This window comes from Anomaloglossus baeobatrachus, chromosome 4 (assembly GCF_048569485.1).
Source record: "Anomaloglossus baeobatrachus isolate aAnoBae1 chromosome 4, aAnoBae1.hap1, whole genome shotgun sequence".
Taxonomy (NCBI): domain Eukaryota; kingdom Metazoa; phylum Chordata; class Amphibia; order Anura; family Aromobatidae; genus Anomaloglossus; species Anomaloglossus baeobatrachus.
The window spans coordinates 241886541-241899344 of NC_134356.1; the positions used below are offsets into that span (position 1 = coordinate 241886541).

Here is a 12804-nt window from a genome sequence, read left to right on the forward strand (position 1 = left end):
GAAAAGCACGTCAGTATATCCTACAAATCTACAGAATATCAGGAACTCGTCTTACGCCTCTATGAAGCATGCACAATATGTATAGCCCGTGTTTACCTTTGTACCGTTCATCTTCAGCCACCATCCTCTCAAACACCACAGTGACTACTTGCCGGACTGTCGCTGCAGCCGTGTTATTCGTTATGTTGTCTTTAGTGAAGTGCAGTCTAAAGCAGAGGACGATTGCCTGCAAAATATAACCGTGCAAAAATCACAGTAATTGCAGGAAAGAGGAAGAAAGACTGGGCATTAATCGCTAATCCTTAAATATGCTTGTGGGTACCCGAAATATAAAACTTTCTAATGTACTTATCTTGTAATTCTACTCTCTTCCCTACTGGTCTCCTGGATGCCCTAAAGCTCCAGGGTTCAAATCTATGTGATGACCATAGTGACCACTGGGGACAATCCACGCTGGCTGCAGTGACGCACTCAGAATCACATAATGTGCAAGCAATTGGCCATAGGCATATCTCAAGAAAGTGCACATCATGGCTCCAGTAGTTAAAAGAAAAAAAATCAAAAAGGAGTCACTTTGTGCCCCATCGGCATCTCTAGGTGGACTTTAAAGCATAATCTACCACGCTATTGTGTCTGCACAAAAAGAAGTTGTACACTGCTGCAACAAAAGCCAGAGTGCCAAGTTGGTAGAAGAAAATATGAGGATAACGGCCATCTTGGACCTAGTCCTAACCAACAAAGAGGATATGGTTAAGGGACTGGGAATCAGCAATCATGCAATCCTTGAATTTGGGGTTGCAAGAGGGGGAAGACCTGAGAAGACTCAAACTTCAAGGCGTGACTTTAGCAGAGCGGACTTAAAAGGGCCTAAAGCCAAGGGTTGGTAAAATCCATGGCACATCATTTTTAAGCACAAAACTGCACATGAAGGATGGGAAATCTGTAAGGAAATCCTTAATGCACAAGAACTAACAATACCTCAAAGGAAGAAAAAATGGGAAAGACGACCAAAAAATGACATCACCTGCTAAAAAAGAAAAAAGGAAGATGGGGATTATACCTGGGGAAGAATACATGGCAGTTTGTAGACTCTGCAAGACAAGTGTCAAAGGAGCTAAGGCCGAACACGAATTGAGACGTGCAATAGAGGCTAAGAAAGAATAAGGTAAAAGGAATCGGGGGGTATTTTTTAAAAGCAAAGAAAAAGTGATGGAGACCATTGGAGTCCTACAGAATCAAAATGGTGAAACAGTCAACAAAGTGGAACAGGTAAACTAAATTCGTATTTCGTATCAGTCTTCTCCCAAAAAACTAATGCAAGCATCAATAATAATCATGATAGATCATAGAAGTGATGGTCAGGACGAGGCCAAGGTGAAAATAAATGGATTTTTGTGTACTCACCGTAAAATCGTTTTCTCTTAGCCATCATTGGGGGACACCGGACCATGGGTGTTATGCTGCCTATCCATAGGAGGACACTAAGTAGATGCAAAAGCATAGCTCCTCCTCTGCAGTATACACCCCCTGGCCGGGCCAGGCAACCTCAGTTTTAATACACAAGCAGTAGGAGAAAAAAAACAAACAGTAAAAACTTCTCAACAGAGGAACATGAGAAAAGAAGAGTCAAAACCAAATAAGGTACTGAGAGAACCAAGGCCCAACAGGGCAACAGGGTGGGTGCTGTGTCCCCCAATGATGGCTAAGAGAAAACGATTTTACGGTGAGTACACAAAAATCCGTTTTTCTCTGACGCCTCATTGGGGGACCCAGGACCATGGGACGTCCTAAAGCAGTCCATGGGTGGGAAACATAAAAGAAGACAACACAACCCAAGGACTAGGAACCAGTCCCAGACAGCCTGGAGCACCTACTGAGAGAGGTGCTCTACTGCCGTTTGCAGAATTTTCCTACCCAGATTTGCCTCAGTTGAAAGCTGGGTATGGACTCTGTAATGCTTTGAAAACGTATGTAGGCTAGACGAGGTCGCAGCCTTACACACCTGTTCCACTGAAGCCTGATGCCGAATGGCCCACGAAGCGCCAACTGCTCGCGTGGAATGAGCCCGCAGCCCACTAGGAATGGGCTTGAGTTGCAAGCGGTAGACTTCTTGGATCGCAGAGCGAATCCAGCGAGCCAGAGTCACCTTTGAAGCTGCCTGTCCCTTCTTAGGCCCCTCAGGGATGACGAACAAAGAGTCCGTTTTCCTAAAGGGGGCTGTCCTGGATATGTAATATCTGAGAGCTCTGACTAGGTCTAACGAATGCAGAGACCTTTCCACCCTATGAACCGGGTGTGGACAAAAGGAAGGCAGAACAATGTCCTCGTTCAAATGAAACGGGGTAAGAACCTTTGGAAGGAAATCCGGAAGGGGGCACAGAACCACCTTGTCCTGGTGAAAGATCAGAAAAGGTTCGCGTCAAGAGAGTGCTGCTAGCTCCGAAACCCGTCTGATGGACCTAATTGCCACCAGGAATGTTACCTTCCAGGACAGAAGAGCAAGGGAGGATTCCTTGAGGGGTTCAAAGGGAGACCTCTGGAGACCGTCCAGAACGAGGTTGAGGTTCCATGGTTCCAGCGGCCGTTTGTACGGGGGAACTAGATGGGAAACGCCCTGGAGGAAGGTCTTGACTTGCGGTTTTTGAGGCAGGCGGCATTGGTAGAAGATTGAGAGCGCTGAGACCTGCCCTTTAAGGGAACTGAGAGCCAACCCCGCTTGCAAGCCAGACTGTAGAAAGTCGAGAATTCTGGGGATGGCCAGAGGCATAGGCTGGACGTTAGTTTCCCTGCACCATGAAAGGAAGATTTTCCACGTACGGTGGTAAATGCGGGATGAAGCAGGCATTCGGGCGCGGATCATGGTGGAAATAACCGCGGGGGAGAATCCCGCTCTTGTTAATACCCAGGTCTCAATGGCCATGCCGTTAGCTTCAGGGCTCTGGAGTTCTGATGGGAAATGGGCCCTTGGGTCAGCAAGTCTGGGATGTCTGGAAGGCGCCACGGTGCGTCTGTGAGCATTTGTACTAATTCGGCGTACCAGGCGCTGACGGTTGCGGCGGTGGTGGCAGGAGGGTCTTGGGGGGCTATAGGGGCACAGGATTCACAAAGAGAAGAGGTGTGTTTACGTGGTAGCTCAGCGTGGCAGGCAGCGCAGGCTGAATAATAGACTATGTGGGCCTTAGCACTCTTAGTGCCCTTGGAATTCTGCATGTTCCTAATAGGAGTATGCCAGGAGGGGGAGCAATGCTCAGCAGAGCTACAAGTAAAGCAAGCACCTCACCAGAATCAGCCGATGGCCCTCTCCTCAGGAAGGATTAGGCTCTATGGAGATCTTCGCACGCTTTCCGGGGGGGATCTTAGCGCTAAAAGAGCGCGAAGATGAAGTCAGTGTGCCCCCCCTGCTGTGGGTAGTAAAAAACGTCGGGAAGGGAGCTTCTGATAGTTTTCCTCCCTCTCCCTCCAGTCTGCACACAGCTTGTCACTGGTGGTTATCAGCCGGCTTTTCTGCTAGAGCAAATAAACAGAGCAAATAAAACAGTGTGAGTCCCTGAGCCCTGGGCTCTCCCCCTGCCACTGGGAAATTATCTGCAGGACTTTCTGCAAACAGGAGTGACTTCCCCCCTCCTCCAGCCAGCAAGCTAGAGAAAAGTTAACACTGTGTATTCAGGATCCTTGGGGCTCTCTTCCTTGCACTCAGCAAGGGACTTTCTCATAATAAATACTGTAAATGTCCTGGGAGCCTTTCCTTTCTTTTCTCCCTTTGTCTGGGAAACCAGTCAGGGGGGATCTCACCTTAAAACACTGCTTCCGTCCAGGCAGTGAAAATAGCAGAGTCAGCTTGCTGTGTTCGGTCACACCGGTGCCATATTAAACTCAGAGCCTGCAATGAGGGGCTGAGGAATTGGTGCCATATTAAACTCAGAGCCTGCAAAGAGGGGCTGAGGAATTGGGCTATAGGGGCACAGGCCTCTACCCTGGGCTTTGGAAAATCGGTGTCTGTGGAACCCGTCGTCCAGCCCAGGATCCAGTGTCGCAGGAGGGGGTACGTGGAGAAGACACTCCACGTTCCCGCCCGTTGATGGTAGTGGAAGATCGGTCCCAAAAGGAAACCGTCGCCCTCAAAAAATAACAAACCTTGAAAGGAAGTACAGACACTAAGCTAAAACTGGGGTTGCCTGGCCCGGCCAGGGGGTGTATACTGCAGAGGAGGAGCTATGCTTTTGCATCTACTTAGTGTCCTCCTATGGATAGGCAGCATAACACCCATGGTCCTGTGTCCCCCAATGAGGCGCCAGAGAAAAGCAAAAGATTTATATTAGAACACTTAGCTAAACACTAAGTTAAAGGACACCAAGTCCCAGATGATTTACACCCTAGAGTCCTGAAAGAGAGAGCTGAGGAAATAATAGCACCGCATGCAATAATCTTAAGTAAGTCATGGGAAACAGGAGAGGTTCCACTAGATTGGAAAAGGGCAAATGTGGTCCCTATCTACAAAAAGGGGGAAAAGTATCCAGTGAATTACAGGCCAGTAACCCTGACCTCCATAGAAGGAAATATCTTCCATCAAATTGTCAAAGAACATTTACTTAGGTACCAGGATGGGAAGGCACTAATCAACCAAAACCAGCACGGCTTTATGACCAATAAATCTTGTCAGACCAACCCTGATTTCCTTCTACAACAAAGTCACCGAATGGTTGGACCAGGGGAATGCTGTGGATAGAGTATACCTTTACTTCAGTTAGGCATTCCATAAAGTATCACATGACATCCTCATTGAAAAAATGATCAAGTATGGAATTGACAAAAAAAAATCAGTTAGATGGATTCACAACTGGCTTAATGATCGGGCACAATGAGTAATACTAAATGGCTACACATCAACCTGGAGGAAATTCAAAAGTGGGGTGCTGCAAAGCTCTGTCCTGGGGCCAGTGCTGTTTAAAAGGGACTGTATCGTCTAATTTTTATTTTTTTTTGTAGGCCAAATCAGCTAACATCTATCTATATATATAATTGCCTTATTCTGTCTGTCTGTCTGTCATGCTCCAAAATTGTGTCCTTACGGTGACACAAAGCTGATTGGCCGCTGGGCTTGCCATGGCCCCGCCCCCCCACACGGATTGGCCTCTCGCCCCGGCTCTCTGCAGGCCCTCGCCCCCCTCACGCAATGCACGCTCGCTCTGGCCCAACTGACACGGAGCTCCGACTCCCAGGTGAGTACACACACACACATCAGATCACACTCACTCTCACACACACCTCACACATCACATCCACACACTCACAACATCCTGGGATATCGCTTGCTTCTACACCGGCTCCGTCACGATCCCAGCAGCGCCAGACATAACCTTGCGATGCTGGGATCTTGACGGAGCCCGTGAACGCTGGTAACCATTATACACATCGGGTAACTAAGGTCCCTTAGTTACCCGATGTGTATCATAGTTACCAGTGTACACCGGCTCCCGGTACACATGTGCAGCGAGCCGGCATTATACTCCTCTCCCCCCAGGACTACTCCTCCTATTACAGTCCTCCTATTATACTCCTCTCTGAGTATAATAGGAGAACTATTATAGCATGGGGGATGTAGCACGATGGGGGGTGCGCAGCATGGGGGATGTAGCACGATGGGGAGTGCGCAGCATGGGGGATGTAGCACGATGGGGAGTGCGCAGCATGGGGGATGTAGCACGATGGGGAGTGCGCAGGATGGGGGATGTAGCACGATGGGGAGTGCGCAGCATGGGGGATGTAGCACGATGGGGAGTGCGCAGCATGGGGGATGTAGCACGATGGGGAGTGCGCAGCATGGGGGATGTAGCACGATGGGGAGTGCGCAGCATGGGGGATGTAGCACGATGGGGAGTGCGCAGCATGGGGGATGTAGCACGATGGGGAGTGCGCAGCATGGGGGATGTAGCACGATGGGGAGTGCGCAGCATGGGGGATGTAGCACGATGGGGAGTGCGCAGCATGGGGGATGTAGCACGATGGGGAGTGCGCAGCATGGGGGATGTAGCACGATGGGGAGTGCGCAGCATGGGGGATGTAGCACGATGGGGGATGTAGCACGATGGGGGGTGCGCAGCATGGGGGATGTAGCACGATGGGGAGTGCGCAGCATGGGGGATGTAGCACGATGGGGAGTGCGCAGCATGGGGGATGTAGCACGATGGGGAGTGCGCAGCATGGGGGATGTAGCACGATGGGGAGTGCGCAGCATGGCGGATGGCGCACGATGGGGAGTGCGCAGCATGGCGGATGGCGCACGATGGGGAGTGCGCAGCATGGCGGATGGCGCACGATGGGGAGTGCGCAGCATGGCGGATGGAGCACGATGGCGGGTGCGCAGCATGGGGGATGTAGCACGATGGGGAGTGCGCAGCATGGGGGATGTAGCACGATGGGGGATGTAGCACGATGGGGGATGTAGCACGATGGGGAGTGCGCAGCATGGGGGATGGAGCACGATGGGGAGTGCGCAGCATGGAGGATGGAGCACGATGGGGAGTGCGCAGCATGGGGGATGGAGCACGATGGGGGGTGCACAGCATGGGGGATGGAGCACGATGGGAGGTGCACACCTGCCCCCAACACACACACACACACACACACACACACACACACACACAGGGAACCACAAACACCGCCATTCACAGACACCCACACACACAGACAACGCTGCACACACACAACACCCAACACACAAACACCGCGGCATACATAAATATACGCACATACCGCACAACACACACATTGCACAAAACATACCTCCCCCCAAAACACACCACACCAACACAAACCGCGCAACACACACAACGCGACAGACACACAGCGCTCCACAAACAACGCAACACACATACAACACCTCTCTCACCCCCCGCCACACCCAGACAACACCCAGAACATGTACAGCGCCCTACACAAACACTTGGTAACTACACACAACATAAATATATATATCTATAACAAAAGTCATACATGAACTACACAATACGTAAATTCTAGAATACCCGATGCGTAGAATCGGGCCACCTTCTAGTTATTATTATAAGTGTGTAACAACTATTTTCTTAATGTATTTCAACTTTTAAATATGTAAAATAAAACGTTTATATTAAAAATACTAGGGGGAGCATCTTCCTGTGTACACATCCAAAAGCTATAGTAATCCTTAGTAGAATTACGATAGCTGCAAATTTGGGCAGTCACCAGATGACATGCCTATTCTCCTCCCCTTTTGGGTGTTACACTGCACCCAAAAGGGGAGGAGGTGTATTTCATAGTAATGTGTCGCCATTTTCTGGGTGACTGTATATGAATTGAACAGCTCCACCCGGAAGAACAGCTCCACCCGGAAGTAAAGTGGAAACACATTTATACATATATATATACAGACTGCGGTCATCAGTTTCCCGTGCGGCTGCAGGCCCGCTCCCGTGCGGTCATCAGTCTCCCGTGCGGCCGCAGGCCCGCTCCCGTGCGGTCATCAGTCTCCCGTGCGGCCGGCAGGCCCGCTCCCGTGCGGGAGATGAAGCAGCTGGAAATCAAGTGAACAGTAGAAAAAATAAAAAAGACATACTCACCTGTCTGCAGACTCCCGGTGCCATGCCCGCTCCCAGCTCCTCTTACGGCACCGCCGCTCCGGCTGTGTGCCAGCTCCAAGGCTCGTCCGATGGATGCAGGACCTGGCGGAGAATCACCTGATGCAGTCACCTGACGCATCAGCTGATCGCAAGTCGCGCGGTGACGCCGGCTATCAACTGATGCCGTCAGGAGACTATCAGCTGATCACCGGCAGCTCCTGCAGCGATCGGACAGGAGCCAGCACGTAAGTGTGTAGGGTTTTGTTGTTTTTTTTTTTTCACTGATGCATCAGCTGATTGTAGAAACAGCTTTTATACAATCAGCTGATGTGTGATGTGATTCACATCCTGGATCCTGACACAACATCTGATCGGTATGCCTTCCAGCAAACCGATCAGATATTGAACGGTGCGGGACCCTTGACCCAGGATTACTGCGGAGGGGGGGGGGGTTCTTTATTTCAATAAAGATTGAGTCACTAATTGTGTTGTGTTTTATTTCTAATAAAAATATTTTTCTGTGTGTTGTGTTTTATTTTATCTTTACTAGAAATTCATGGTGGCCATGCCTAATATTGGCGTGACACCATGAATTTCGGGCTTAGGGCCAGCTGATAATATAAAGCTATCCCTAACCTCATTACTACCCAGCGAGCCACCCGGCATCAGGGCAGCTGGAAGAGTTGGATACAGCGCCAGAAGATGGCGCTTCTATGAAAGCGCCATTTTCTGGGGTGGCTGCGGACTGCAATTCGCAGCATGGGTGCCCAGAAAGCTTGGGTACTCTGCACTGCATATTCCAATCCCCAGCTGCCTAGTTGTACCTGGCTGGACTCAAAAATTGGGCGAAGCCCACGTCTTTTTTTTTATTTTAATTATTTTATGAAAGTCATGAAATAATTTAAAAAAAAAAAAGGGCTTCGCTATATTTTTGGTTCACAACCGGGTACAAATAGGCAGCTGGGGGCAGCCCGTACCTGCCTGCTGTACCTGGCTAGCATACAAAAATATGGCGAAGCCCATGTCACTTTTTTTCGGGGGGCAAAAAACTTCTGCATACAGTCCTGGATGGAGGATGCTGAGCCTTGTAGTTATGCAGCTGCTGTCTGCTCTCCTGCATACACTATTAGATGGAGTATGCTGAGCCTTGTAGTTCTGCTCCCCCTGCCTGTCCCTCCAGCATACAGTCCTGGATGGAGTATGCTGAGCCTTGTAGTTCTGCAGCTGTCTGCTCTCCTGCATACACTAGTGGAGAATGAAGAACATATTGAAGAAGGAAATGCCAGACCTTTTATCTTTTTTTAAACAATCTTTAATGGCATTGTTCAATGATAAAAACGCATAAAAACGCAGTGCGCAAACACGCAGCAAAAAAACGCGGTAAAAAATCATGCGTTGTTGCCGCGTTTTTTTGCAACAGGTGCTTTTTTGTAAGTTTTTTGCTACAAAAAACGCACAAAAAAGCACCATAAAAAAAAAAAGCAGTGTGTGAACCTAGCCTTACTTTCAGTTACAGTTTAGTGATGAGGGGGTGTCATATAGACTCCTGCCATAAGTAAACTATGACTTATTGGCAGCCATGGGCTGCTGCCATTAACTCCTTCATTACCTCGATTGCCACCGCATCACGGCAACGGGAAGACCCGTGACAAGTCCGGCACTGTCGCATCTAATGGATGCAGCAATTACGGGTGGCTGCTGGATGATATTTTTAGGCTGGGGGGCTCCCCATAACGTGGGCCTCCCCAGCCTGAGAATACCAGCCCCCAGCTGTGATGCTATATCCTGGCTGGTTACAAAAATTGGGGCGGACCGCACGCTGTTTTTGATAATTTTTTTGGTTTACTGTACGCTATGGACCCGCCCACCGGCGGCTGTGATTGGTTTGGTTGCATTGAGACAGCTGTCACTCAGCATTGGGGTGTGTCTGCCTGCAACCAATCACAGCCAACGGTGAGCAGGGAAGGAGTGAATATGAGATGGAATAATGAGCCGGCTTTGGAAGATGAAAGCCACCGCCGTGAGAGCAGTGTGACAGCCGCCCGGTCATCTGTGAGTATGAAGCGCTTGCTCCTACCCCTTTGGGGCAGATTCTATTCCCCATAAACCTTATATGGGGAGCAGCATCCGGCCAGATACCGGGGATCAATCCTCTGCCGACCCACAGTCTGCGGGTGATTGGTCTGTCAGCCCTCGAAGCCGCAGGGACCTGAGTAAAAGAATTTTCATGCAATTGTTTTAGCTGCGGGAATCCCGCAGCAAAACATGCAGCTGTCAAGATCTGCAAAGTGCGCACAGCATTTTTTTCCCATAGGATTTGCAGTGCTTCACTGCAGAGATGTTATGAACGTTTTCTGCAGCGAAACATGCAGCAAATCCGCGGCAAAAAACGGCAAGTGCGCACAGAGCCTTACACATTTACAGTGACTGCTACACATATATATATACAGACTGCGGTCATAGCACCCACATATATACACTGACTGTTACACATACAGTATACGCTGTATGGCACTGTATGGTGGCTCAGTAGTTAGCACTGTACAGTGGCACTGTATGGTGGCTCAGTAGTTAGCACTGTACGGTGGCTCTATACGGTGGCTCAGTAGTTGGCACTGTACGGTGGCTCAGTAGTTGGCACTGTACGGTGGCTCAGTAGTTTGCACTGTACGGTGGCTCAGTAGTTGGCACTGTACGATGGCTCAGTAGTTGGCACTGTACGGTGGCTCAGTAGTTGGCACAGTACGGTGGCTCAGTACTTGGCACTGTACGGTGGCTCTGTACGGTGGCTCAGTAGTTGGCACTGTACGGTGGCTCAGTAGATGGCACTGTACGGTGGCTCAGTACTTGGCACTGTACGGTGGCTCAGTACTTGGCACTGTACGGTGGCTCAGTACTTGGCACTGTACGGTGGCTCTGTACTTGGCACAGTACGGTGGCTCAGTAGTTGGCACTGTACGGTGGCTCAGTAGATGGCTCAGTAGATGGCACAGTACGGTGGCTCAGTACTTGGCACTGTACGGTGGCTCAGTACTTGGCACAGTACGGTGGCTCAGTACTTGGCACAGTACGGTGGCTCAGTACTTGGCACTGTACTGTGGCTCTGTACTTGGCACAGTACGGTGGGCTCAGTACTTGGCACAGTACAGTGGCTCAGTAGTTGGCACTGTACGGTGGGCTCAGTAGTTGGCACTGTACGGTGGGCTCAGTAGTTGGCACTGTACGGTGGCTCAGTAGTTGGCACTGTACGGTGGCTCAGTTGGCACTGTACGGTGGCTCAGTAGTTGGCACTGTACGGTGGCTCAGTAGTTGGCACTGTACGGTGGCTCAGTAGTTGGCACTGTACGGTGGCTCAGTAGTTGGCACTGTACGGTGGCTCAGTAGTTGGCACTGTACGGTGGCTCAGTAGTTGGCACTGTACGGTGGCTCAGTAGTTGGCACTGTACGGTGGCTCAGTAGTTGGCACTGTACGGTGGCTCAGTAGATGGCACTGTACGGTGGCTCAGTACTTGGCATTGTACGGTGGCTCTGTACTTGGCACAGTACGATGGCTCAGTACTTGGCACTGTACGGTAGCTCTGTACTTGGCACAGTACGATGGCTCAGTAGTTGGCACTGTACGGTGGCTCAGTAGTAGGCACTGTACGGTGGCTCAGTAGTAGGCACTGTACGGTGGCTCAGTAGTTGGCACTGTACGGTGGCTCAGTAGTAGGCACTGTACGGTGGCTCAGTAGTTGGCACTATATGATGGATAAGGGTAGGATTAGATACACAGCTGTGCAGACAGTATCACACAGGAGAGAAATACACAACTCAGCACACAGTATCACACATGAGGATTAGATACAGCTCAGCAGACAGTATCACACAGGAGAGGATTAGATACACAGCTCAGCACACAGTATCACACAGGAAAGGATTAGATACACAGCTCAGCACACTATCACAAAGGAGAGGATTAGATACACAGTTCAGCACACAGTATCACACAGGAGAGGATTAGATACACAGCATCACACAAGGGAGGATTAGATACACAGCTCAGCACAGTATCACACAGGAGAGGATTAGATACACGGCTCACCAGACAGTATCACACAGGAGAGGATTAGATACCCAGCTCAGCAGACAGTATCACACAGGAGAGGATTAGATACACAGCTCAGCACACAGTATCACACAGGAAAGGATTAGATACACGGCTCAGCAGACAGTATCACAGGAGAGGATTAGATACACGGCTCAGCAGACAGTATCACAGGAGAGGATTAGATACACAGCTCAGCACACAGTATCACACAGGAGAGGATTAGATGCACAGCTCAGCACACAGTATCACACAGGGGAGGATTAGATACACAGCTCAGCACACGGTATCACACAGATGATTAGATACACGGCTCAGCAGACAGTATCACACAGGAGAGGATTAGATACACAGCTCAGCACACAGTATCACACAGGAGAGGATTAGATACACAGCTCAGCACACGGTATCACACAGGGGAGAATTAGATACACAGCTCAGCACACAGTATCACACAGATGATTAGATACACGGCTCAGCAGACAGTATCACAGGAGAGGATTAGATACACGGCTCAGCAGACCGTATCACAGGAGAGGATTAGATACACAGCTCAGCACACGGTATCACACAGGGAAGGATTAGATACACAGCGCAGCACACAGTATCACACAGATGATTAGATACACAGCTCAGCAGACAGTATCACAGGAGAGGATTAGATACACAGCTCAGCAGACAGTATCACAGGAGAGGATTAGATACACAGCTCAGCACACAGTATCACACAGGAGAGGATTAGATACACAGCTCAGCACACAGCATCACACAGGGGAGGATTAGATACACAGCTCAGCACACAGTATCACACAGGAAAGGATTAGATACCCAGCTCAGCACACAGTATCACACAGGAAAGGATTAGATACACAGCTCAGCACACAGTATCACACAGGAGAGGATTAGATACACAGCTCAGCAGACAGTATCACACAGGAGAGGATTAGATACACAGCTCAGCAGACAGTATCACAGGAGAGGATTAGATACACAGCTCAGCACACAGTATCACACAGGAGAGGATTAGATACACAGCTCAGCAGACAGTATCACACAGGAGAGGATTAGATACACAGCTCAGCAGACAGTATCACACAGGAGAGGATTAGATACACAGCT

The 12804-nt window shown here is 49.8% G+C and overlaps 1 protein-coding gene across 2 annotated transcripts in view; it reads right to left on the bottom strand.

Moving 5' to 3' along the window:
* MON2 (MON2 regulator of endosome-to-Golgi trafficking) overlaps positions 1-12804 on the bottom strand; it is a 196470-nt gene that overhangs the window by 143153 nt on the left and 40513 nt on the right. For both annotated transcript variants that reach the window (XM_075344755.1, XM_075344754.1), the window contains exon 5: positions 97-226. In XM_075344755.1, the coding sequence (XP_075200870.1) occupies positions 97-226 (130 nt within the window). The remainder of the gene's footprint in view (positions 1-96; positions 227-12804) is intronic.